Source organism: Malurus melanocephalus, unplaced genomic scaffold, assembly GCF_030028575.1.
Source record: "Malurus melanocephalus ecotype Western Australia unplaced genomic scaffold, MMel_1.1 scaffold_198, whole genome shotgun sequence".
Lineage (NCBI taxonomy): Eukaryota > Metazoa > Chordata > Aves > Passeriformes > Maluridae > Malurus > Malurus melanocephalus.
Window position 1 is genome coordinate 1114701 of NW_026623430.1, and position 24591 is coordinate 1139291.

At 37.9% G+C, this 24591-nt stretch overlaps 1 protein-coding gene across 1 annotated transcript; it reads left to right on the plus strand.

Moving 5' to 3' along the window:
- Window positions 1-735: 735 nt before the first annotated feature.
- On the plus strand, window positions 736-24055 carry ACER2 (alkaline ceramidase 2). The gene is made up of 6 exons (XM_057373460.1): window positions 736-1404; window positions 7696-7810; window positions 8681-8822; window positions 12141-12278; window positions 22824-22961; window positions 23662-24055. Exons 1-6 carry the CDS (start codon window positions 1297-1299, stop codon window positions 23846-23848), a joined length of 828 nt encoding a protein of 275 aa, XP_057229443.1. The 5' UTR covers window positions 736-1296; the 3' UTR covers window positions 23849-24055.
- Window positions 24056-24591: the final 536 nt, after the last annotated feature.

A 24591-nucleotide genomic window follows, 5' to 3' on the forward strand; every position in this document is an offset into this window, starting at 1 on the left:
GCGTGGCCTCACCTTCATCTTGCTCTCCTCTCAACGCCGCGGGAAAAGGCCGCACTTCCGGCCACACTTGTTACATACACCCCGCAATTCTCGCGAGAGCAGCGCAGCCTGTGCCCACGTGACCGGGACTGCCCAATAGCGATACAGGCTCCCCTGGGCGTGGCCCGGCCAGACTCCGCCCAGCATGGCCCGGCCCCTCCGCCTGCCGGGGCTGCGCCGCTGTCTGGGGCCGGCTCGGGCACCAAACTGGCTCCCAGCGGTTCCGCTCGCCAGCGAGAAAATGTGCCTCCGGAACGGCAGCGGAACCGCACTCGGGAGCTCGCCCACCCCGGGGCTGGGARCACCGGCACCTGGAAAAAGAAGCGGCATTAATACGCGCCGCATCGGCTTTCAGGGGAGGGCGCCTTGTTTGCACGGCATGAGCGGCTTCCCGGTTCTTTGCCAGCGCTGTGTGTCCAGCACTTTCTGTGCACAGGCGCACGGCCTTGCGGGGAGCGGCCGCTCCTTCCACTCGGCTGGAGCTGACACAGTGTGTCCTGTGTCCAGTTCTGGCCTCCGCAGCACAAGAGAGACAAGGAGTTACTGGAGAGAACCCAGTGAAGGGCCACCGGGATGATCGGGKTCTGGAGCATCTCTCTCATGAAGAGAGACTGTGGGAGCTGCGTGTGTTTAGTGTGGAGAAGGCTGAGAGGGGTTATCTTCAATACATATAAATAGTTCAGAGTGGGTGCCAAGAGGATGGCGCCAGAGTAATGTCAGTGGTTCCCGGTGGCACAGCGTTAATGACTCTAGACTAAAACAGAGGAATTTTCACCTCAGTATAAGAAAGAATTTCTTTACACTGAGGGGCAGAGCACTAGAACAGGCTGCCCGGAGAGGTGGTGGAGTCTCCCTCCGGAGACATTCAAAAGCCACCTGGCCGCGTTCCTGTGCCACCTTCTCTCGGTGACCCTRCCCGGACAGGGGGGTTGGACTGGATGATCACCAGAGGTCTATTCCAAACTTAAAGAGTTCTGTGATTCTGTCTGAGATATTTCTAAGCGTACAAGGGAGGCAGGTGTGCTGCCCGCGCGTTTGGAGGAGCTGCCTTCTCAAAGCCTCCGGGGAGCGGGTAAGCGGCGCTTCCAGCTGCCGGCAATCTTGGCGGCAGGCGCAGGAGCCCCAAGCGGGGCGGGCCCCAAGACCTGTGTCCGGAGGGCTGGACCGGAGCCGCCCCGCCCCTTGAGCGGACCGCGGAGCAGGGGCGGGGGCGGTGTCGGTGTCGCGGTCACCGCCYCGCAGCGCCGCCGGGCCGGGATGGGCGCGATGCTGTGGTGGGACCCGCTGCGGGCCGGCAGCTCGGAGGTAGACTGGTGCGAGGACAACTACACCATCGTTCCCGCCATCGCCGAGTTCTACAATACGGTTGGTGGCGGTGCCCGGGGGGCGGCGGGTGGGTGAGGGTGCGGCGGCGGGCAGGTCCCGCTGCAGCCCGGGGGGCCCCTGCTGCCTGCCAGCTCCGTCTCCTGTGGGGTTTTCATGGSATTATACCATTCCTTTCTATGCTTGGCGACTTCTTTTCCTTCTTCAGTCGCTCGCATGCCTAAAATTTACGTAGTTATACCTAGTTATTTAGGTATAAAATGAGGAAATTTACTAGTCATACTACTACTGGTAAGTAGTGTGCAACAGGCCCCCTCCTCGTCTTTGTCGAGCCTTGTGGTGGCCAAGCACCAAAGTTTTGGTTCTAGATTGCCCTGGTCTGGTACCCGTTTGCACAGGTGTCAGCACCTTCATGGGCGTGCAAGGCAGTGACGGGTCAAGATAAAATACTGTGTGATTGGAGGCAAAACTGGATTTCTCCCAAATATGTTTAGATCCAGCAAGGCAAAGCTTTCACGGGTGGTTTGCAGGATGAAGTCAAGAGTGTATTTTTGAAGACGAAGAAATGTCTTTTTAAGAAAATAACTGAAGAATGGAAGGAGAGGGAATAATGTAATTGTTGCTTCCCTGCAGTTAGTCATGGTTTACCCCCAAGTCCTCTCGTACTTTTCCAATACCTTTCAGCAGATGCAGAGAACTTAAAAAAGCACTGCTACAGCAGCAGAGCCAGACCACCCTGTACCATTCATCTTGGAAAGGGAGCAATGCTCATGACATCCTGCTGATGTAAAGAATGGAAGTGACAGATCCATTMGAGTAAGATTATCGGGTTTTCAGGTAGTTTGCTTTTCCATGAAAAGTACATATCCGGCGGAAACCTGCAAATGCCAGGTCTGCTTTCTGTTCTACAGGAGGTGGTGCGTGCACAAATGAGAGGCTAGAGCTTCTACTTTGTCTCTTTTATACTTTAAAATGGGCAGGTTTTTTCTCCCGAAGTCTGTTATTGACTGAACTCTGCACTTACTTTTGCCTTTCAAGCCACGTTTCTTTGACTGCCAACATATAGTGGAATAAAGAAGWAGATATCTGGCTTCCCACACTGGAGTTTGTATAATGAGAGGTTCTGCACATATAGAGCAAGTAATTCTGTGATGCGCTGTATACATTGACAACTTATTTATTTCTTGTACTTCGCTGCCAAAGTCCTAAAGATGGTGGTTGTGCATTGGAGGTCTGTGCCATTGGAGAATTTTGAGGGTGTGTAAGGGAAACTGTTGGCTTTTTTTGTGTGTCTGATGTCACTGTGCAAGAACCAAAAACAAAGGGAGGAAAAGGTCAGGATAAACAAGTTGTTGAAGACAGCAGATGTGTTTTGGAGCCAGCTATGCAGGGGGATGGGTATCCTTCTACTGTGTGTGCTGGTTCAGTCTGGGGTGCAGTGAATTTTCCGCATAGGCRCTCATATTGTCATCGAAACTGCAGCAAAAAGAAAACCCTCTAACTCTATATTTGGAGTGATAAAGAGTCAGGCATTACTTYATTTACTGGCCAGGATGTAGTTCTGGCCAGGATGTGCCACAGAAATCATTCAATCCACACATAGCCCGGGTGTGCAGAGAAAATCATTCTAGGACACATGAATTTTACAAGATTTCCCCTTTATACAGTCAAAACCCATAGAACTCTATTAGTTTAATGTTCATTGGTCCGATGTTGCACAGTTCTCTGTATTTGGGTTCCTATTGGATCTGGATTTCTTCACCTCTGATAATCAGGTGCTCCTTATCTTTTTTTTTTATCCTAGACCAGGTGTTCTGACCACACCAGGGGTGATGTTCCATTGATAAGTTTTTGATGGCTATTGATTTCTTGATGGTTCTTGATGGCTCTCGATCCTTATTTTCCATGCCACTCCCAGGTCTGATGAGATGTTAACTTCATAGACCTTACCTGGTGGTGTGATGCTCTGGAAAGAAACCTTCCCCCAGGGCAAAGGCAAACAGGATCTCTGACTGAAACAAATTTTTAAACKGGTATAATTTCCAACAATATGGGTTGTTGTTTTGTGCTTGGTAACACTAGGATGTTTTCATTACTTCTGAGCAGGGCTTAACTCAGGTCAAGGCCTATTCTCCTCCTCACCTCACCCAACCAGCAAAGTGGGCTGCGATACAGAAGGCTTTTGGAGGGTATACAGCTGGGATTTCCCTGGCCATGTAGTGTCATGATCAGCATATAGAGCTGGAGGAAGGAGAAGGAAGTGGTTGGGACATGTGGGGTGATGGCATTTGTCTCCCCAAGTCACTGTTACTTGTTATGGGGCCCTGCTTTCCTGGTGATGGCAGAACACCTGCCTGCCCATGGGAAGTGCTGAATAAATTCCTTATTTCACTTATATGCACAGCTTTTGTTTTTCCTATTTAATTGTTACCTCAATCCACAMGTTTTCTCACATATTCCCTTCATTTTCTCCTGCATCCCTCAACCTGCTGTGAAGGGAGTGAGTGAGCAGCTGGGCAGTGCTTAGTTGCTGGTTGGGATTAAACCACAACACTGTACTGAGCTGATTAGCAGTGGTACAGAAGCTTGCAAAATGGTAGAAGCTRCACTTGTGTCCAGATGAGTAACTGAGGCTTCAAACAGGTGTACTGCCACAAAGTAAAGTTTGTCCCAAAGCCTGCCGTGTTCTGGCAGCTGTGTACAAATCAGCAAACTGTACACTGAAAGGGAAGGAAAAGCAGGCCTTGTTGAGGGTAGTCATGTTTAGTCTCTCTTCAGTAATACCAAGTAATTATTAGGGTTCAATTTCTGAAAATTAAAGCTCTGAAATTTCAAGCTCTGAAAATTAATACAGTGAGTTGCASTAGAGTGATGGGGTTGCGCAGCTGTGTCCTCAAAATAAACAGATGCACACTGGACAGTTGAGAAGTTTTTGCCCTACTCTGAAAAGTACCTTAGGTGGCATCTAAATTTTATGCTTCTAAGGAGGGTTCATTCTGACTGACTCAAACTTTTTTGAAGTTCCRGGAAACACCCTTCAGCAGACCTGAATCTGGCATCTGGGTCATTAATCTTTAGATTAAAACCTTTCTAATCCGCATTTTAAACTGTCATGGCAGGAGATCAGYGTTGTGGTGAGGTCTCACGCAATATTCATGTAAGCACAAAAGTGGAACAGCTTATCAAAAATGTGTTTTAGAAAAAAATATTTATTTTTCTRGTGGGACTTAAACAAAAGCACTCAAAAGGATTAAATCAGTAGAAGAAATCTGGTCAGAGATTTTGTACAAATTGATCAACCCAGTTTTTAAAAACTGCACAAGGTATGATTATGTGATTTTGTGTAGCTAAAGTGATATAGGTCTTGCACTTTTTCAAAAGGAGGCCACAAAACACTGTAGTTTAAGCTGAAGGAATAGTTATAGGAGAAGTATATTTTTTTCTTTTTGTTTTTCTCCTTCTGAAAGGAATAATATGTTCTAATGCAGTGTAACCCTATTCCAGAACAGTAAAAAATGCCTCCACATGACCAAAATAATGAACTCATGAAGATGTATTCACAAAAAAAGATAATGTTTTAAACATCTGAAAACAGTATCTTTTTTGTCCTGTTAATACTTTGTAGTTCCATGTGTTGCATTTAGTTGTGCTTGTAATTTCCATTTACAAAGGGAATTGCTAGGGTTTTATTCCTCTTCTTCTGTTCCCTAGTAGCATGGAAATAAAAGYTTTTAAAAGTTATGAGGTAATCTTAAGAGTGTGAGAGAATGATTGTACTCTCTGTAGCATCTTTTTTTACAACACAGCATTTTTACTGTTTGTGAATGGCATGCTCAGGAACTAGGATGTAGTTGCTGGGAAAACTAGCCCATTTTTGCTTTCTGCTCAGGAAGATATTGAGCAGTAACTTCTTGTGGTGGTTGAATGCTGCAGCTGCTCTCTGGGAGATGAAACAAATGTTGAAGTATACATGAGCTTTGGTAGGACTGTGGGAAGCATACTGTGTCAAGACAATGGCCAGGTGTAAGTGAAGTTGCACGATCATGAACTGAGCAAACCCGTGACATTCTCTCTGTCCTATAGGCTGATGTCCTGAATTCCTATAATATAATTAACTAGTTGAAAATTAAAACTAAAGGTCTAGAATTGCATGAAGCCAAAATTATTGAACAATTGGACAATTATTGAAATGCTGTTGAAAATTATTGGACAATTATTGAAATGCTGTTTGCCTGTTTTTCATTTAATTTAACTGTAACTTTTAATCATTGCCTTTGCAGATCCCAATGCAAATTTTCTGTGCTATTGATGTAAATTTTTACACTTACTGTAACTGTAAAAATATTTGAATTGTACATTATCAAATCATGGAGGCCATTTTGTATTAATATAAAAAATGCTCATACAACATACTTTCTGAAGCAATACTGTAGTATTTAAATTTTCAGTACTGAAATGATTTCAGCTTCTGAGATGTTAGGAAATCCTCCTGATGGCCACTACAAAGAGTACAAATCATGCTCAGGCTCCAGTTTGCAAGGTTTTCTTGCATTTGCAGGCAGGACCTTAGCATGAATGGGAGTTCAGTGCTAGAGGAGCACTACCACATCACAGGACTGCTCCTTTGTTGGTTAATCACTAGTATAAATCTTAATTGCTACAGCTGTGGTAAGGTCTTGTGCTTCCTTTGTCTCTTTTTCCTAGGTGAAATAAGGACTTTCTAGCCAAATATTTATAGACTGTAGTTGCCTGTTGTGATTTTCTTCGTTGGTCAGTTTCAGCTGTATAGATGGAAAGGTTTGCTTCCAAATCACTTAGTTTATAACCACCTATTTTCACCCCTTGACACTTCCCTTTGGCCTAACTGTCTAAAAGCCTAAAATGCATAGAGCACGTCTAGGCCCCCAGTGGACTTGTTCATATTCCATCATCTCTGCTGTCAGTGTGYCTGTTTCCTACCTGCTTTGGAGTGAGGGAAGTCTTCCCTCACTACATGTGTATGTATCAGCACACCATGCACTGCAATCCTGGTCCATCACTGTATTCCCAATGTTGCGGACAGGCTCTGCTGGATGGTGATGGGTGGGATTTTTGTGAATGAAGGTTGCTCAGGTGAACCTGTTTTGTGGAATGTGTAGGTTGGTTTACATGAGTTAAACTACTTGATCTACCACTTATAATCTATTTCCAGACTGTGTTGGGTGGTGGACAACTGTAGCTGAATGAAAAAAATTGTATATAGTTCTTGAATTATTTCTACACTAGATTTTCATTATTGTTAGTAAAAGTTTGAAGAGATGATCTGTCCCAAAGGAATGCTTTTGACCCAGAGTTGTTTTCTGCATCAGCTGCTTCTGGGGGTGTTTTTCTCTTGTGCTTAGGCAAAGCAGGCAAACATAAGAAAGCTGAGGCTGGGTACTCCTCCTGTCCTTTGGCCTGCTGTGAAGCAGCAAAAGTGTGTTTTCATAACTGCTCAGTTACAGTGCCATGACTGGCCCTCAGCACTGGCAGCTCCTAGGAGGAACCAAGTGACCGCTACTACAGTGACAGCTCCTGCTAATTGCAAGTGTTTTCAGTTTTTAGAGAATCCTGCTTTAGGCTTTTGGTTAGCAAGAGAAAACATAAAACATGTTTTCATTCGAATCATACATATTAAATGAAAAAAAAAACCCTAGCAGTGGTCTGAATGATCAGACATTCCACCTTCCTATAATTATTTTTCAGTCATATTCAGTTGTGTCTGTAGTGGAGAACTGAGGGAAAGAATTAAAGCGTGAAAGGACTTGAAGCTCCAGATTCTCTTTACCCTGTACAAAAAGGGTTGTAACTCTTATAGCTTAGCATTGTATTTCAGACCTTCCAGATAACAGCTATTGCTCAGCTGACTTTCACAAAAAAAACTTGTCCTTCTCTGTTTAGGGCCAGTACTTCTAGTGGTTTTTCAATACTAGGCTTGATAGCCATTGAGAAGACAGTCCCTGGTCCTCAGTAGCTTGGTCTTGTAGACTTGCTGAATTGCCACAGTCTTGAATATTTGTAGATTCCAAATAAAACTCTTTTGGGAATTGACTTGAACTGTGATTTAAAGATGACTAGCCACATTTTACATTGCCTAAAGTTTTTATGCTGTTACTAATTTAATGATGTGAAGCAAAAGGAATTGATGCTTTTGCAAAAACAGCTCAGTGTAGGCCGAAACAGGGACCCATAATTGGTTGAGCTGGGGCTTCACTGAATGACAAAATGTTATTATAGATGTATTAGAAAGCCTATAGATACTTAAGATTTGTTTATTTTCTGTCTTTGTGAGACTGTTGTTTCTTTTTTTCCTAGATAAGCAACGTCTTGTTTTTCGTTTTACCACCCATATGTATGTGCTTGTTCCGTCAATATGCAATCTGCTTCAACAGTGGAATATATTTAATATGGATTCTGCTAGTCGTGGTTGGTAAGTTGGTTAGTATGTGTTTGCCAACTGTATGAACTGAGAGAGGAAATTAGTTTTTCCYTCTTCCACCTGACTGTTTTGCAAAACAAAGCAGTCTTGACATCTGTGGAAGAGTTTGCTTAGACTTGCTTAAAGCAGAAGCAACCGTAGTTTCTGAAAGGATAATGCCTTTTGCATACTGGTTGGTGGGAAGTTTGATCATTGTTCTATTCTCTTCCAATTCTCCCTTTGCATACTTTGTTTTTTTTTATATTTGGGCTTACTCTACAGCAGTGCTGACCCTCTTTCCTCAGCTTAAATGAGAGTTGAAGTGTCAGTGCAACTGTAGTAAGAGAGTAATAGGTTTTTTGTTGTACTGAGAAAGCCCAAAGATGGAGRTATGAGATTCTGAAGCCTGTTCATTCCTGAAGACACTTCAAGGGATAATCAGAGCCCCCTGGGGCAGTGTGACACTTTGTACCTGTAAACCTGTATCACGGAGTAGTCACCAGATTCTGCTTTTTATCTTTTTTTTTCCCCGTTCTTGTGCTACTGAGAAAATTCAGAAGCAACTTTTGGCTTTTATTTCTTAAYTGATTTTGCTTTATACTTTTCCACCTGGTGTTTCTTCATATATATATCTTTTCTAGTAGGGGCTGAAATTTTTAGCTGCTATTTGTGTAATGTGTTTTTCTTCATGATTAATGAAGGGCTGATGACTTAGATTGCCTCTTAGTAAACCTGATGTTTGCTTTCTGGTTTTCTCTTTTTATAACCTTTTCTAGACCGAATGGTAGCCACCATTTCCTAGAATCCCTAAACATGAGCAGTGTGTTTCAGACTATGATGGTACTGCAGCTATTCATAATGTCTTTTGATTAATTCTTCCAGGAATTGGATCTGTTTATTTCCACGCCACCCTCAGCTTCTTGGGCCAGATGCTGGATGAGCTCGCTATTCTCTGGGTTCTCATGTGTGCTCTTGCTATGTGGTTCCCTAGGAGATACCTGCCTAGAGTATTTCGAAATGACAGGTARTCATACATGTACACTTTTGTGTTTTTTGAAACTTCCTATGCTAACTCTTAAACCTGCACATAATGGCACCAAGTCATCAACCTTACCACTATCACTGCTATTTTTTGTCCCTCCATTCTCTTGGAAGAGAAGTCCAYGTTGTTCAGAATTGCTGAATCTGCAGTTGCTGATGGTAGGGTTTGTGCCTTGTAACTTCAGGTGATTAGATGAGGTGACTTGCCTCTGTAAGTGTTGTTGATGATTCTAGGGAGACTTTTACAATGAATAGTTTATATAATTTACAGCTAATATGGGAGAAAACATCTTTCACTCTTTCTTTTGAATATCCTGAAATGCAAATACAGATGGACCTGTGGAAGTGAGCTGAATGTTCCTGTGAATTTTTTAGGCAGTGGTTAAGGATGGTGTTTAGGTATTTAAAGGTTAAATGTTTTTTTAGAAACTATTATTGTTGTAAAGGGATTTTTTTTTCTTCTTGCAGGTTCAAGAAGATACATCATAGCCAGTTTAAACCATTTGGTTGTGATTTGCTCCCCCATAAAAAATTGTGCTATAAACATTGTACATATTGTTCTTTTATGCAGTAAAGAAGTTGAGGTAATGAAGAGGCTTGAATTGCAGCATCAGTGTTGTTCTCCCTGGAGATTGCTAGGTCTGCTGCCTTTTACCCTCTTACACTCTTACTCTCTGCAGAGATTTTTTAAATTTGTTTGTTTGATTGTTGGGGTTTTTGATAGTTTTTTTTCTTGATGTGTGCCATATTAGAAGTTGCTGGTGTGTGGAGAGACATTTGGCAGCTAGACTGGCCGTTTCTCAAAATTGCTTGCCCTGGGTAGAGTGTGTCTTTAATTACTGCGTACAGCCTGTGTGCACAGCCCAGTTCTCTTCAAAATCTTCCAAAGCACCTTGGACTTGGATGCAGGACTCGAAAGAATACTAAGTTAAGTTTCATGATCACATTAAAATGGGAAGAGCTGTCAAATCCGTTGTGGGCAGAGAGGCCACCACAAATGAGACCGGTCACCAGCCGGGTGAAGTTCAACAAGGAAAACTGCCAGACTGAGCACCTGGGGTGGGGCAATCCTGGATGTAYGGACAGAYTGGGGAGTGAGGTGCTGGAGAGCAGMRCCATGGAAAGGGACCTGGGGGTCCTGGTCAGTGCCCAGTTGAMCATGAGCCAGCAGRGCCCTKGCAGCCAGGAGGGCCAAGCGTGTCCTGGGGGGCATCAGGCACAGCATCACAGCCGGGCAMGGGAGGGGATTGTCCCGCTCTGCTCTGACCTGGGGCRGCCTCACCTCCAGKGCTGGGGGCAGATTTGGGMAATGCAATAGAAAGAAAGGCATTAAACTATTAGAGAGCATCCAGAGGAGGGTAATGAAGATGGTGAAGTGTCTGGAGGGGAAGCTATGTAAGGAGTGGCTGACATCTCTTGGTTTGTTCAGTCTGGTGAAGAGCAGATTGAAGTGTTGTGGTCTTCAACACCCTAATGAAGGGAAGAGAAGGTGCAGGAGCCGCTCTCTTCCCTCTGGTAACCAGTGACAAGATGCATGGAAATGGCCTGCAGCTGAATCAGGGGAAATTTAGGTTGTATATGAGGCAAAGGTTCTTCACCCCAAGGATGGTTGAGCACTGGAACAGTCTCCCCAGGGAAGTGATCACAGCACCAGCCAGCCAGAGTTCAAGAAGTTTTTGGACACTGCTCTGAGGCACATGGATGGGACAATGCTCTGAGGCCTTGGGATGATGCTGCGCAGGGCGAGGAGTTGGATGTATTGATCCTTCTGGGTGCTTTCCAACTCACCATGTCCTCTGATTCTATGTGGTTTAATGGCATTGTTGTGTTGGTGTAAATTTAGTACTTCTGCATATTATGGTATAGTGCTGTTACAGAACACCATCAGCTTAACAAGCAAACAGGTTTTACTGGTGTCTTTTGGTTTATGGTGTGACTCTTCAATGTTCAGTTCAACTGAAGAATTCAGAGTCTGAATTTGTGTGTAATTTATGTAAACTCTTTAAATGAGTCTCCTGAGGTTACATTTCATCAGTGTCTTCTGATATGGCAGGCTAAGTTCATAGTATGGACCAAGATGTTAAACTATTGGTTTTTAAAGGAATAGTAACACTTTTGGGGTAAAATACTGTTCCATTTGAACTTTGTGTTGAAACAATAAGTAGTAATCTCTCAGGTTATAACTGATCCATAAAAATTCTGAGATGAGATTAAGGGTCCTATGGTATCCTTCCACTTCTCAGAGAATCTGTCAATGCGGTTACTTTTTAGGGAAGATTTTGATTCCTTTCGGAAGTGTACATACATACATGAGCAGCAAACCCTAATCTAGAGCAGATTTGGTTAATGCTTTTGTTTGTTTTTTTTTTTTGCTTTGCCTGACTAATCCTGTATCCTTAAGGCTATAGACTTTGCTTTCTTCATCCTCGTCACACTTCGAATTTTCAATGCTGACAATGTTATTATTGATCATGAGCAATTAGTGATATATTTATTCATTAACACGTTCATGTCAAATCAGAACTTCCTACTTAAGTAACTTGTTGCCTTCCAGCAACAGTTCCAGTTTCCAGAAGGAAAAACTTTAACGCAAAAAGCAAGATAAATGAGCCAAGGTGAAGGTGATCACATTTGTGGCCGTGSAATGGTCCTGTGCAAATATATTGAGGCCCTACTTCAGGCATAGAAAAACCATCCTTGGACAGCAAATATTTTTAAAAACTGTGTCCCAATAGTTGAAGGGCAATGTGATGATCCTCTGCTTGCCATAGACCAGTCACAAACTGGAAATGGGTTGTTTAAAGTTCAAACCTGAAGTTTAAACAACAGGTAACATATATTTAATTTAAAAGTTATCAGGCTGTCTACATAGAGTGCAATAGTGTTTTCATTTTTGCTAAGAATTTACCAAATCTTAATCTTATTATAAAAAGTCTGGGAATTTCTCACCTATTGTTGAATTTGATTAACATAAATGTTCTTACTTACTATGTAGTTTTCAGTATCTTTGAAGGCTCTAAAGAGATAAAGGAAAGTAAAGCAGCCTGTAATGTTGCTGTAGAAGCTGGGGCATTAACAATAACAAAATAACCTAAAAATCCATGTTAAATGCTTGAAGAATGATGAGACTGAACTCTCATCAGTTTTATTTTTTTTTTGAAGGAGTACAGTGCTGCACTCTGCTGTGCAGAGATGGACCTAAATTTTGTTACATTATTAAATCAATTTTAAGATCTCTGGTTTTAGTAATTAAAAGTTTTGAATTAAAAGTAGTTTTTCTGCCTGTATAAACTTTATTCAGGAGCCGATTTAAAGCTGCTGTGGGTGTCCTGTCTGGAGTTACCACCTGTCTGGCCTTCATTAAGCCTGCCATCAACAATATCTCGCTAATGACCCTKGGTGTTCCCTGCACCGCTTTACTCATTGCTGAGTTGAAGAGGTGAGTACAATTCTCCTGAATGCAGTGTTGCCTTCTCAGATCCTTAGGACACTGTGAAATTATACACTAGATCTGTCTTCAGTGCTTGTGGCAGCAGATAAGAAATGCTTCTTCCACATGCAAAAGCAAATCTAGTATAAACTAGATTTGGCAGTTCAGACATTTTTGACATGGATTTTTTTTTCCCTAGGCCATTACTCTAGGTCAGACATTTTCTGTGTTCTTGCTGCAACCTGATCAAACTCAGATTTGGTTATTTATTGTGGAATCAGGGCATGGTTTTACTTTATGAACAGCATTTCTTCTGTACAGTGTGCRTAAGGGTGAGGTGATGGCATGGGTGCAGTCTGGATACTAGCTGGGAATGTCATGCAAGGCCCAAGCATGTGTGGAAGATGTTTCAGCTCTCGAAGTTGAACTGACAGTCTTGTATCACTTTGTCTTCTGATATGACTAGTATGATGGAGTCAGGGTGACAAAGATAAGGTTAATCACTACATTTTGGAGAGCAGCTATCAGTCAGGGCTGTAGAAACCAGAATGCAAATAGAGAAGAATCTGAGACTGATTTCCACATTTTAGAGAGTTGTTCTGTTGTAGTGATACCAGCAGCTGCCCAGAGACATTTTTTTTTCATCTCTTCACCCAAAATAGCCAGAGGAGTGCTAGCATTTGAACTTGTCCTTTTTCACCTCTTCTCCAGTGTCTGAGGATTTTACAACTTAYGTTGGCTCTTATATGTTGCATATGTTCATCAGAAGAAGTGAGTCAGGACAAAATGTCTTCATTCTGAGTGCATCTGTTAGAGTGGAGATTTTTCTGTTTGCTACATTACGCTGGTCTGCCAGTGCTTCAGTATACAGTGGAAGCCTCTCCTAACAATGTTTTGTAAGTGTTGATGAGTCCTTTCTCATTAGACATCCTGCTATGTATTTCTGTGGTCAAAGACACTTGGGAAACAGCATACAACTTARTTGTGGACAAGATCAGTAGCAGAACAACATTGGTGGTGTCTCATTCTGATGACAGCGTGAAGGAACTACTGACAGGACAGAGGGACATATGGTTGTGGTGCTGCATAATCTCTGTGAATTGTCTGTCACTTCTATATCAGTTTTCCGGCGTGAGTGCCTGAGAAACTTAAAAGGTCAAGTTGTCAGTACCTCCTAAGTTTCAATATGTTGCTTCAAATTCAGGAATTGACATGCCAATAGGTGTTTGTTTTTTAAAATACTTTCTGAAAGTATTTTAGTAAGACATGACTAAAATATCTGCAAATTCCCTGTTGTTTTTTGTGTTTAGAGAGAGAATTAAGAACACAGACCTTCTTTTTCAATTGGTAATTGAAAAGGGAGCTGAAGTGACATTGGACCCTCTGTGGTTGTGCATTGGGGTGATTTAATACTTCTAATATTTTTTGATGAATTCTTAAGTGTAAAAGACAAATAAAAAGATTTTCTTTTAAGCTATGTTGATCCTTTGGAGTTTTAAGAGATACATTCTTGTAAACCAAGAAATAAGGAGTCATCTCATCCCCTTTTGCAGGGGAAAAATTAATCTAAACTCCCTGTCTTGTATTTTAGACCAGAATAGCCTGTTTTAGGCTGTGTCAATTTTGTACAGAATTCTGGGAAATCAGAACCACCATGTTTTCAAATGAAAATCTGCCTTGTATTTCATGAGATAATATTGTCACAAAGTTCACAAAAAGTTCATTACATTCTTAGATGTGGACCTGGTAGAGTAGAGTATATGGCTGGGAAGTACTGTGTGTAGGAGGTGGTCAAAAGAGCAAAAGGTAGTCAAGGATTGAAAACCAGAAATTGTTAAACTGTAATGTAATTTCTGTCACAACAAATCCCTTCCTGTTCTTAAAAAAAAACCAAAAAAACAAACAAACAANAAAAAAAACATAAAGAAAAAGCTCTCCTAGGGGATGGTATCAGTGGGAAGATATATATGTATCCTTTGATTTGCCTAGTCCAAGCCGTTGGGATTATAATGTCATCAAATTAGTAGTTATTTAGGAAATTACCATCAGGCATATAACTTTCTCCATGTCCAGATMCATGCTATAATATTGTTGCTCAGCTGACTTTTGAGCCTTTAGCAGTGAAGATTTACCCTAGTTTCTGGTCTGGCCATTAATATTCGATTCTTCTGCTAGAAATCTGGCTGGGGCAGGGTGGCGGGGGAGCTCTGCTTCATTGTTACAGGTTTCTTTATTCCCTTGACTAAAAGGTTAAACCAGTTAAAAGTTTAAAATATTCTGTAGGATAGAAAGGGAGATACCTGTGTAAAATTCARTCAGTCAACATCCAGCAGTTTGCACTGGTTTGAAGAAGAGCTGGTACGCTCTTTTGGGGGTTCCAGGATATTAGYAGATAATGCTCCTGGAAGCGTGTACCAGCCCAGTCCCTTAAACAAATAACTGGAGCTCACAAGTGTTTGCAGAAATGCTAATATTTAAATAACTGTTCTTTGTCAAAGAGAGAATATATGCTTTGTGTAGACAAAARTGGAAATAGAAACGCAAGATTTGTGGGGTCCATTTTCTGGGATAGGATAGAGTMGGATAGGATCAGGGCAGCATGAACGTGTCTTTTAGACCATCACTAACAAGTTCTGTTTCAGTTCTGATCAGAATCTCCTTATCGAGAAAGAAAAGAAAGGCTGCGTGCCCYGGTGGTATTTGCATTACATAAAAGCAGTGGCTTTGCAATCCCCTGCCTCCTCAGCAAGCATGTGCTCAGCCCGTTTGAAGCACAGTTACTGCAGAAACTTCAGACTCCATGATGGGTGATCTGAGAAAACCCAGGAATAATTAAAGAGGTCGGCAGGCTGTGCACGTCTGATTGTGATTGACTCTTCCTTCCTTAAAGTAGTCCTTTGCAGAACTCTATGRCATCTAGTCTTAAGTTTATAAAAGTAATTTGCAGTACCTGCTGGTGGTACTGAGCAAAGCTGTCATTACAATCTGTGCCATTTCTATGGCATATCTTGTTTTGGGTAAAGAAGCCTTCAGTTTTCCTTTGCACCTTGGATTCTTTGAACCCTGGAGGTTAATTGCTCTTTCCTCTTGGTATTCAGATTGTCAGGTCCTGACTAAAGGAGCTCTTAAGTTTGAGGCCAAACCTCTTATCTAATATGGGATGCTGTTGCACGTRTTTATATCCTTCAAACACATTCAGGAAAGCCTCCGTATTCTCAATACACACACCCTTTCCTCTGTCAGAACACACAAGTACCCATCTCAGTAGTCTGTTTATATCTGTCAGATAAAAAATTGATTCATATGTGTATCTGCTCAGCTACATGATTTAGTGATGTTAGGAACAGTTGTACCTCTCACTGAGGATTGTAAATGCCTTAGYATTAACAGGAGTCTTTATACAGTAACAAACGCAGTCAAATCTGAGCATTTGTAGCATGGCTGGTTGTTARTGAAAAGCATGTGAAACTAATTGACTGAGGTTGATTTTATAATGAAACTCTATTTCTATATTCCATCTGCTTTTATGCCTGAAATATGCTTATACCTTTAAATACAACCCAAATAAACCCCCCCAAAAACAACTGAAAAAGCAGCGCGGGCAGTTAAAAGCCGAGACTGCCGTGCGCCTAAGCCTTTTAAAAACTCAACTAAGCAAACTCACCTCACTGTGTGCAGAGCAGTTACATTGTTACTGCTTAACTAATTCAACTTTATTAACTAAACAAACAACTCTCCCTAAATTGCCACCCCTTCCACAGCTCCTGTAATTTACTTCTAAAACAATTCAACAAATTTTCAATCCAAAAACCAAAAAAACAAACACCATCAGCTGGGGGTTGGCAGGGACAAACCACAAACACCACTCCATCTCATCCCAAACTCCAAAAAAAAMCCAAACCAAYGAAAAACACACACCAAACCCTCAATCTCATCCACTATAAAAAAAACTACCACCAAATTCCCACTATTACCCAAACAACCACATAAACTTTTATTTCTTTTTCCCTAAAACAAAAACCACTCCATCTTTCCCCACACCACATACTAAACAACTGTAAAAAAAAGAGTAACATACATTCTTAAACTTTTAAAATCTAACAGTTACTTTTTTATCTATATTCTACAAACACCTTATTTTATTAATAAACTATTTTTCTCTTCACATTCACCCAAACATCTATTTCATATTAGTGAAAAAAAATTACCAAACTTCTTTTCACTTAAAAAAAAAAWTATCCCATAACATTTCTCTCTAAAAACATTATCTCAAACCAAAACAAATTTGGCACCAAAATGTGGGGCTTGAAAAGGTGAAGAGAAAAATAATAATAATTACATTCTAGTTTTGAATACTTAGTATTAGAGTACAGTTAAAAGTCACCATGCTGTTGGAAGTAATATTATTATTCTAGTCTCTAAAYTTGTTTGCCGGTCCACAGATAGGGMCAGTTTTGTCCCTTGCATAAAARTTTTACAGATCAAAAACACAAATCAGAATTGCTAGACTTATRAGTGTAGTAGTAATGATTTATAAARGTTTAAGAGAAGTATTAAAAGCTTTTGAAAATTAGTATGCTCTGTTGTTTCTCTCTACTAGTCTTAGTAACCTGTTTTGGAGTTTTGTTAGTATTTACAGCCAGTCTACTATGGGAAAAGTRAAGAATAATATTTCCCAACCTTTCATCTCCTTCTTCCCCTTCAAATCTAACACATCACCTTTTAAAAATGTTCAATTTCCCCTAGATACTAAAATTACAACTTTCCTAGTATTTAGTCTCTACATAAATTTCCTCTACATAATCTGTAACTTACCTAAAATAAAGACTGAAATTTCAAAAAAAGCTCCTCAAACACATCCCCCAAATGTAAAAAAATCTGAGTAGTGTAAAGTATAAAAGAACATAAASCAAATACTAAAAAAATTCTCCAAACCAATAACTTTTAACTTRCCTCCTAAAAAAATTCAAAACCCAACTGAAGGAAGAAAAAAATCTAAAAAAAAGTGCAATAAAAGCTCTAAAACAAAAACTTATTACAATATGCTAAATCCTAATACTTACCACACACTACTCAATACTACAAAACAAAAAACAAAACCAAAAAAAAAAAAAAAAAAAAAAAAATCAACAAACACCCCAATCACTCAAACTACAACTAAACCAAACAACAAACCTAAACCAATAACAAWTWAWTYYKKCCAAAAAAAAAACCTAGAAAACCAAATCCATTCACCCAATAAATAATAATAAACAACCAAAAACCTCACAACCAACAAAGAAATCTAAACCAAAAATCATTATTAAATCTCTTACTCCGAAAAACATTCATAATCTAAAAACAAATTACAAACAACAGTCTAATAAATCAATAGTAAACTAGCTAATCTGCATCTAAACCACTGGAAATAATAATATAATGCTAAATAATAATAAAACAATACAATTAAAATCCCTATCAAATAATAAGACTACTAACCAAAAAATAATAAAGAAACCTAAAACACTCATTCTCTAAACACAACTCATTCTCTAAACACAACTCCTAAAAAAAAATTCATATACCCAAAATATCTACCAATAACAACAAACCTTATAAAAAACCATAAAACAGAAAATTAAATAATTATAAAAACTAACAATATTAAAGATCATTTTCTAAAATAACCAAACAAAAATCCAAACATAATAAAATATACACAGCTAATATAACTAAAACTCATACAACTTAAACCACAAAAATATACCTCTACTTTAACAATAATAAAATACAATTAAAAAAATAAAACCATAGTTAGTATAAGAAAGAAACTTCATACATATACAAATACTATTCACAACCCAACACAAACAAAAATCTCAATATTAAAGACAAACCTCTCAAAACATACAGAAAAACCTCCCAAAATTTAAAAAAAAATCAACAACTCAAAAAAAAAWTTAAAAAACCTTCTCCAAATCACATCAATACAAACCAAAAACTCTATCACCAAAAACAAACATCCCTCAACCAAAAAAATACACTCCACAAACAAACCTCTAATTTTTCCTACTTAAACATAAAAAACCATAAAAAAAACCAAAAAAACCCCACCTCTATCCTAACAACACAAATACATAAATTAAAAAGTAAAAACACTCAAAAAAACTCTACCAAAAAAACCCCTCCAATTTCCCATAACAAAACTATCCAACATAACAAAAAACAAAATAACATATCCAATCCCCTAAAAAAAACCTCTCCAATATATATCCAGAAAAAAGCCCCAACCAATATTAAAAAGCCCTACCTCTAATCAAATAAAAAAAAAAAACCCGTACCTTTTAAATTATATAAATTCATTAACCTAACACAACAAAACCACAAAAATACAAAACCTTAACTAACACTAATACACAATACACACTAATTYCATCACAGCATATAAAAACAAAATCTACTTCTATTACCAACATAACAAAAAAAATCACAAAACCTAACTCTAATAAAAACTAGAAAGAATAAACCTAACTAAAAAAAAATCCTATTGTAACCAATCAAAAAACCCAYACATCCTAAAATTAACCTTTTCCAAAAATAAATATTTCAAAAACAAAAAAAATTCAAATAAACCTTTAAAATAACTACTATAAAAACAAACAACATCAAACAATTAAACACCTTACCTAARCTATCCAAAAATCCTTCTGCAATTAAACTCCTAAAAATAAAAAAAACAACACATTCCAATCACTACCTCAACAATATACCACAAACAATGCAAAACAAACCAAAATACTATAATTCCTATCCATAAAATAATCCAAAAACTAAAATACCAAAAAATAATTAATAAAACCCACTCACCCTTCTACAACCCCATCTAACCTGTACACAAATCTAAAAAAAAAATTTAAACTATCATAACTTAAGTAAAATAACTCCACCACTAAACATTACAATACCAAACATACTAAAGCTCCAATACAAACTAAAGTCCAAAACAACAGAATAGTATACCACCACTAACATTGCCAACTCATTTTTCTCCATTCCTCTAACAACCAAATACAAACCACAATTTACTTTCACCTAAAAAAATACAGTACACCTAAAACCAACTACCCCAAAAATAAAAAGACAGCCCTACCATTTACCATAAACTAATCCAAACCACACTAAAGAAAAACAAACTCCGAAATTTCTTCAATATATTAATAACATCATTATATAAAAAAAACACAACAAAAATATTTTAAAAAAAATCCAAATTCTCCTAAAAACCAACTTTACCATAAAAAAACTGCTCAAAAAATCCAAGTTCTAAAAATACAATAACAAAATAAACAACATCAAATCCCCACCAAAATCATCAATAAAATGACATCAGTATCTCCACCAACCAACAAAAAACCCACAAACTTTCCTAAACACCATAAACTTTAAAAAAATACACATCCCCAAATACAACCAAATCATAAACCCTCTCTACCTAATAACTCACAAAAAAAACTAATTTCCATTAAAACCCTAAATAACAACAAACCTTCAACCAAATCAAACAAAAAAATATAATATAATATAATAATATAATAACCATTAACTAATCAAAACAAAACCAAAAACGAAAATCATACTCTACAGCCAAAAACAGCAATCTATCCTAAAACAAAAAATATCTAATAAAACTCAAAACCAACCACTAAAATTCAAAAACCAAAACTACGAAAAATCTAAAACCAATTACACACCAACAAAAATAAAATCTTAACAACCTATAAAAAAAATCCAAACCACTTCAAAAATAATTAAAACTAAAACACAACTCCTCCTAGCACCCCAACTACTAAAATAAATATTTAAAACTAAAATCCCCTCTACCCAACATACCACTAATACTACCTAAAMCAAATAAATTTCTCTCATTACTGGACACACTCACGTAAAAAATTCAACTAAAATCACCCTAAAATCCTAAAAATAATTACAAATTAACCTAAAAATGAAAACTTTAATCTTACTAACAAAAAAAACCCATAAACAAATAACACATAATTAAAAAAGCCCATTATACAACCAACTACCAACAAAAAATAAACACTACACTCTCGTCACTAACAATTCCTATCACATTATAAAAATAAATCAAAAATAAAAAAACAAACATGTAAAACCCCACACAACAAATTACACAAACCACAAAAAAAATCAATTCACTAAACTGAAAACCATCTAACTAAACCTAAACATTACCAAAAAAAAAGACCAAAACTCTCCCTTTACGCCAATTCATAAATAATAACCAACACTTTATAAAAATAACTAAACAAATGAAAACAAACCAATTAACTACATTAAAAAACCCTAATCTAAACTACTAAAAAATAAAAAAAAACCATTATAACCCAAATGAAAAAAAATTGCCTATAAAAATCCACCATATAAATACCCATATCCCCAAAAAACAAACTAATAAAAAACACCAAAAAGCAACAAATAAATCAAACTACAAAAATAAAAATATCCCGAATTAACTTAAACTAACAACATAAAAAAAATATTCATAACTCAATAAACCCATAATACCTCAAAACACCAAAACAAAAATGCCACATATAAACACAAAACCAAAAAAWTAAATCTAACCATAAACAATATCTCCCAAATTATCCACAACTATAAAACATGCACTACCATCAAACAAACCAAATAAATAAAACCCCTATAATATAAAAAAATAAAACAAAAATATAATAAAACCTAACAAATTAATTACATCATATTACCCCATATTGCCCATCATAGCAAACACTACATACTCATAATAWTAAAAAYCACCACTAAATAATTAAAAACCTACCCTATAACTCTCACCACTACCCATAACACAATCCTAAACCTCAAAAYACAAATCTTTTAAAAGCAAATACCTCCCAAAAAATTAAATCCAACAACAAAACTCATTTCAAAAGCAGCCTTATAAACACCTAAACTAAAAAACATAACATTAAGGAAATATACCATATCCCTTACCATATACCTACTACTAACAAAATAAAACAGTTCAACACTCCCTAAAACCCACCTTAAAAACACTAAACAAAAAAACTTTCAAAAACTAAAAACATCTAACRAAGACTACCTAAATAATAAACCCTACCCAATCTAAACCCCTACATACAATAAACAAAAAMAAAATCCCAACAATATATCTCAAAAATCTGTTTAAAAAAAACTAAATTAATTCTACCTCAAACAAAAACAAACCCATCCATAAAATTATCTTTACTCAAAAACCAAATTACATATAATAAATAATATAAAAAACCAAAAAAACTCATTATGTACCTCAAAAAAATTTAATTTTACATAAAAACCACTTATAATATTAAAATACCTATAATTTCTACTTACTAAATATCACTATCACTATTTGATATAAATATATGTATATATGTATCTTTAAAATTAAAATATATTAATTTAAACATTAAACCAACAAATATAAAAAATAAAATAAGTTAACTTTATAATACTACTCTATTCCTATATTCCRTCTACTTATATACCCAAAATATACTTATACCTCTAAATACAACCCAAAAAACAAACAAAAAAAACCCTAAAAAAACAACAAAATTAAAACCCAAAACTACCACATGCACTAAACTTTTTAAAAGCTCAACTAACCAAACTCACCCCACTACATACAAAACAATTAMATTATTACTACTTAACTAACTCAAATTTATTAATTTAAATGAACAACTCTCCCTAAACTACCACCCCTTCCACAACTCCTATAATTTTTCTTCTAAAACAATTCAAGAAAACTTCAATCCAAAAACCAAAAAACAATTACCATCAACTAAAACTCAACAAAAACAAGCCACAAACACCACTCCATCTCATCCCAAACTCCAAAAAAAAATCAAACTAACAAAAAAACCACACCAAACCCTCTATTTCATCCACAATAAAAAAAAAATTACCACCAAATTCCCACTATTACCCAAACAACCACATAAACCTTTATTTCATTTTTCCCTAAARCAACCACACCATCTTTCCCCACACCACATACTGAACAACTGTAAAAAAAAACCATACATTCCTAAACTTTTAAAATCTAACAGTTACTTTTTTATCTATATTCTATAAATAACTTTTTTATTATTAAACTATTTTTCTCTTCACATTCACCCAAACATCTATTTCATCTTAATAAAAAGAATTATCAAACTTTTTATCACTTCAAAAAAACATCCCATMAAATTTCTCTCTAAAAACATTATCTCAAACCAAAAAACTAATCACTAGTTGTCAACAGTAYCCATCCCTAGGGATAGGAATAGCTTGTTGTTTGCCCACCATTAGCACATTTATATTTAAGACAATGCCAAAAACACAGCTTCTCGTAAAAAGGTTTGTTTTGTTACCTTACTACTGCCTTACATCAGAGCCAGATTTACTGCAAATGAAGTTCATCTGTTAAGGACATTTGTGGAGGCGTCATTTYTAATGATTTGAGTCTGGCATTGTTTTATAACAATTTATTTATGTTTTTCTCTTTAGGTGTGAAAACCTGCGTGTATACAAACTAGGTCTCTTTTCAGGTCTTTGGTGGATGCTAGCACTTTTCTGCTGGATAAGTGACAAAGCATTTTGTGAGATCTGGTCCTCATTTAACTTCCCCTACTTGCATTGTGTATGGTAAGTACTGTGTATTAAGTCCAGTGTTTGATTCAAATGTGATCCATTCCCATGCATTACCCTTCTATCCTGCCTGTTTCTGGTTAGTTCTAGACAGAATAAATGGTAAGGTTTTACTAGCCTGGAGCAAGTCTCAAGCTTTTCAAGGTGGCAGGTTTAGTAGTCTCTTTGGACTGGTCTGATTCTTTAGGCACTAGGTTCATTAATTGTAACTCAATTCCTTGCCATACTGGTTRCTAAATACCATAGCTGTGAACTCTGAAAACTTAAACTGCTATTGATAACAATGGTAATCCCCATGATGAATGAGGATTAGTGATTAATTAATGATGGTGAAGTGGAAGAGCAGTGAAAGGCTCTGATGCCTTTTCTTTTACCACCCAGCAAAYTGTGGTTACTTATTTGAGGTGCCATATCTCAGCATTTCTTCACAAATCTGTCAGGTGCAGAAAAGCCAAAATCTGGAGCCTGTTTAGACCAGGGATAAACTATAATTACATAGTCTTCCCTGTTCTCTATATTCTTTGCCTCCAAACAAAGGACAGACAGCAGTCCTGTGGGATGCTTGTGAGAAGACAGCAAAAAGGACAGACTGATTTTAAATTACGGTGATAGAGTTGATTGCTTTACTGAATTTCTGTTACTGATTTATTTTTTCTATTTTTTTTTCCTTTCTTGGTGTGTGGGTGTTTATTCTCAGGCACATTTTGATTTGTCTTGCGGCATATCTGGGATGTGTCTGCTTTGCTTACTTTGATGCTGCCTCTGAGATCCCTGAGCAGGGTCCTGTCATAAAGTTCTGGCCCAGTGAAAGGTGGGCATTCATTGGAGTTCCCTATGTCACCCTCCTCTGCGCACACAAGAAAACATCTGTGAAGATTACATGAAGCCATGGAATGGGGATGGATTTTCAATTTATACTYCAGCACGGACAATATTTATATAATGACAAATTTCTAGTATTGTATTTTCTCTTCTTTCTAAGATGGGCAGCACTTCAGGTGTCATAGGAAGAAGAGGGATATGTGTTCTTTCCTCTCTGAAGAGGAGAGAGGGAGGGGAGCATGGGGACACTTGAACACTAAAGTAACAAATGGCTTCTCTGTTTTTTGCACTATGTTCTTGATGTAGCATTTCTCTCGATAAAAGCTCCTTTCAAACACCAGGGTAAAGAATTGATCTTTTTTTGCAGTAGATCATCTCTGGTGCTTGAKTCACCTCTTTTGTAACTTTCTTTGCAAAGAAGCCAGTCCAAGATGCTTACATGCCATCTTGTGTCCTTCTTAGATCTGATTTTAGTGTGCGTGTGGCATATGGCCACAAGAGTGTGCTCAAAGCCCATGGTTCTCACAGCCTGATGAGGCATCCAGGCTGTGCATTGCTTTGGATATCACAGAATACATGGTTGCTTCCCCAAGTACAGCAGGAGACCAGTGTTTTCAGCTGGGTAACTGTGTAAGTGCAATTAGGCAGTATAAATGTGGAGGGATATGATAGAAGTCCCTAAAACTAGGTAGRAGTTCAAGGATTTTGTTGTATTTCCACTGTCCTGTGAATACTTGTATGCTGCATATTTCTTCTTACAGAAATGTCACAGAAATTCCTCTCTACCTCTTCAGACAAGTTTGGT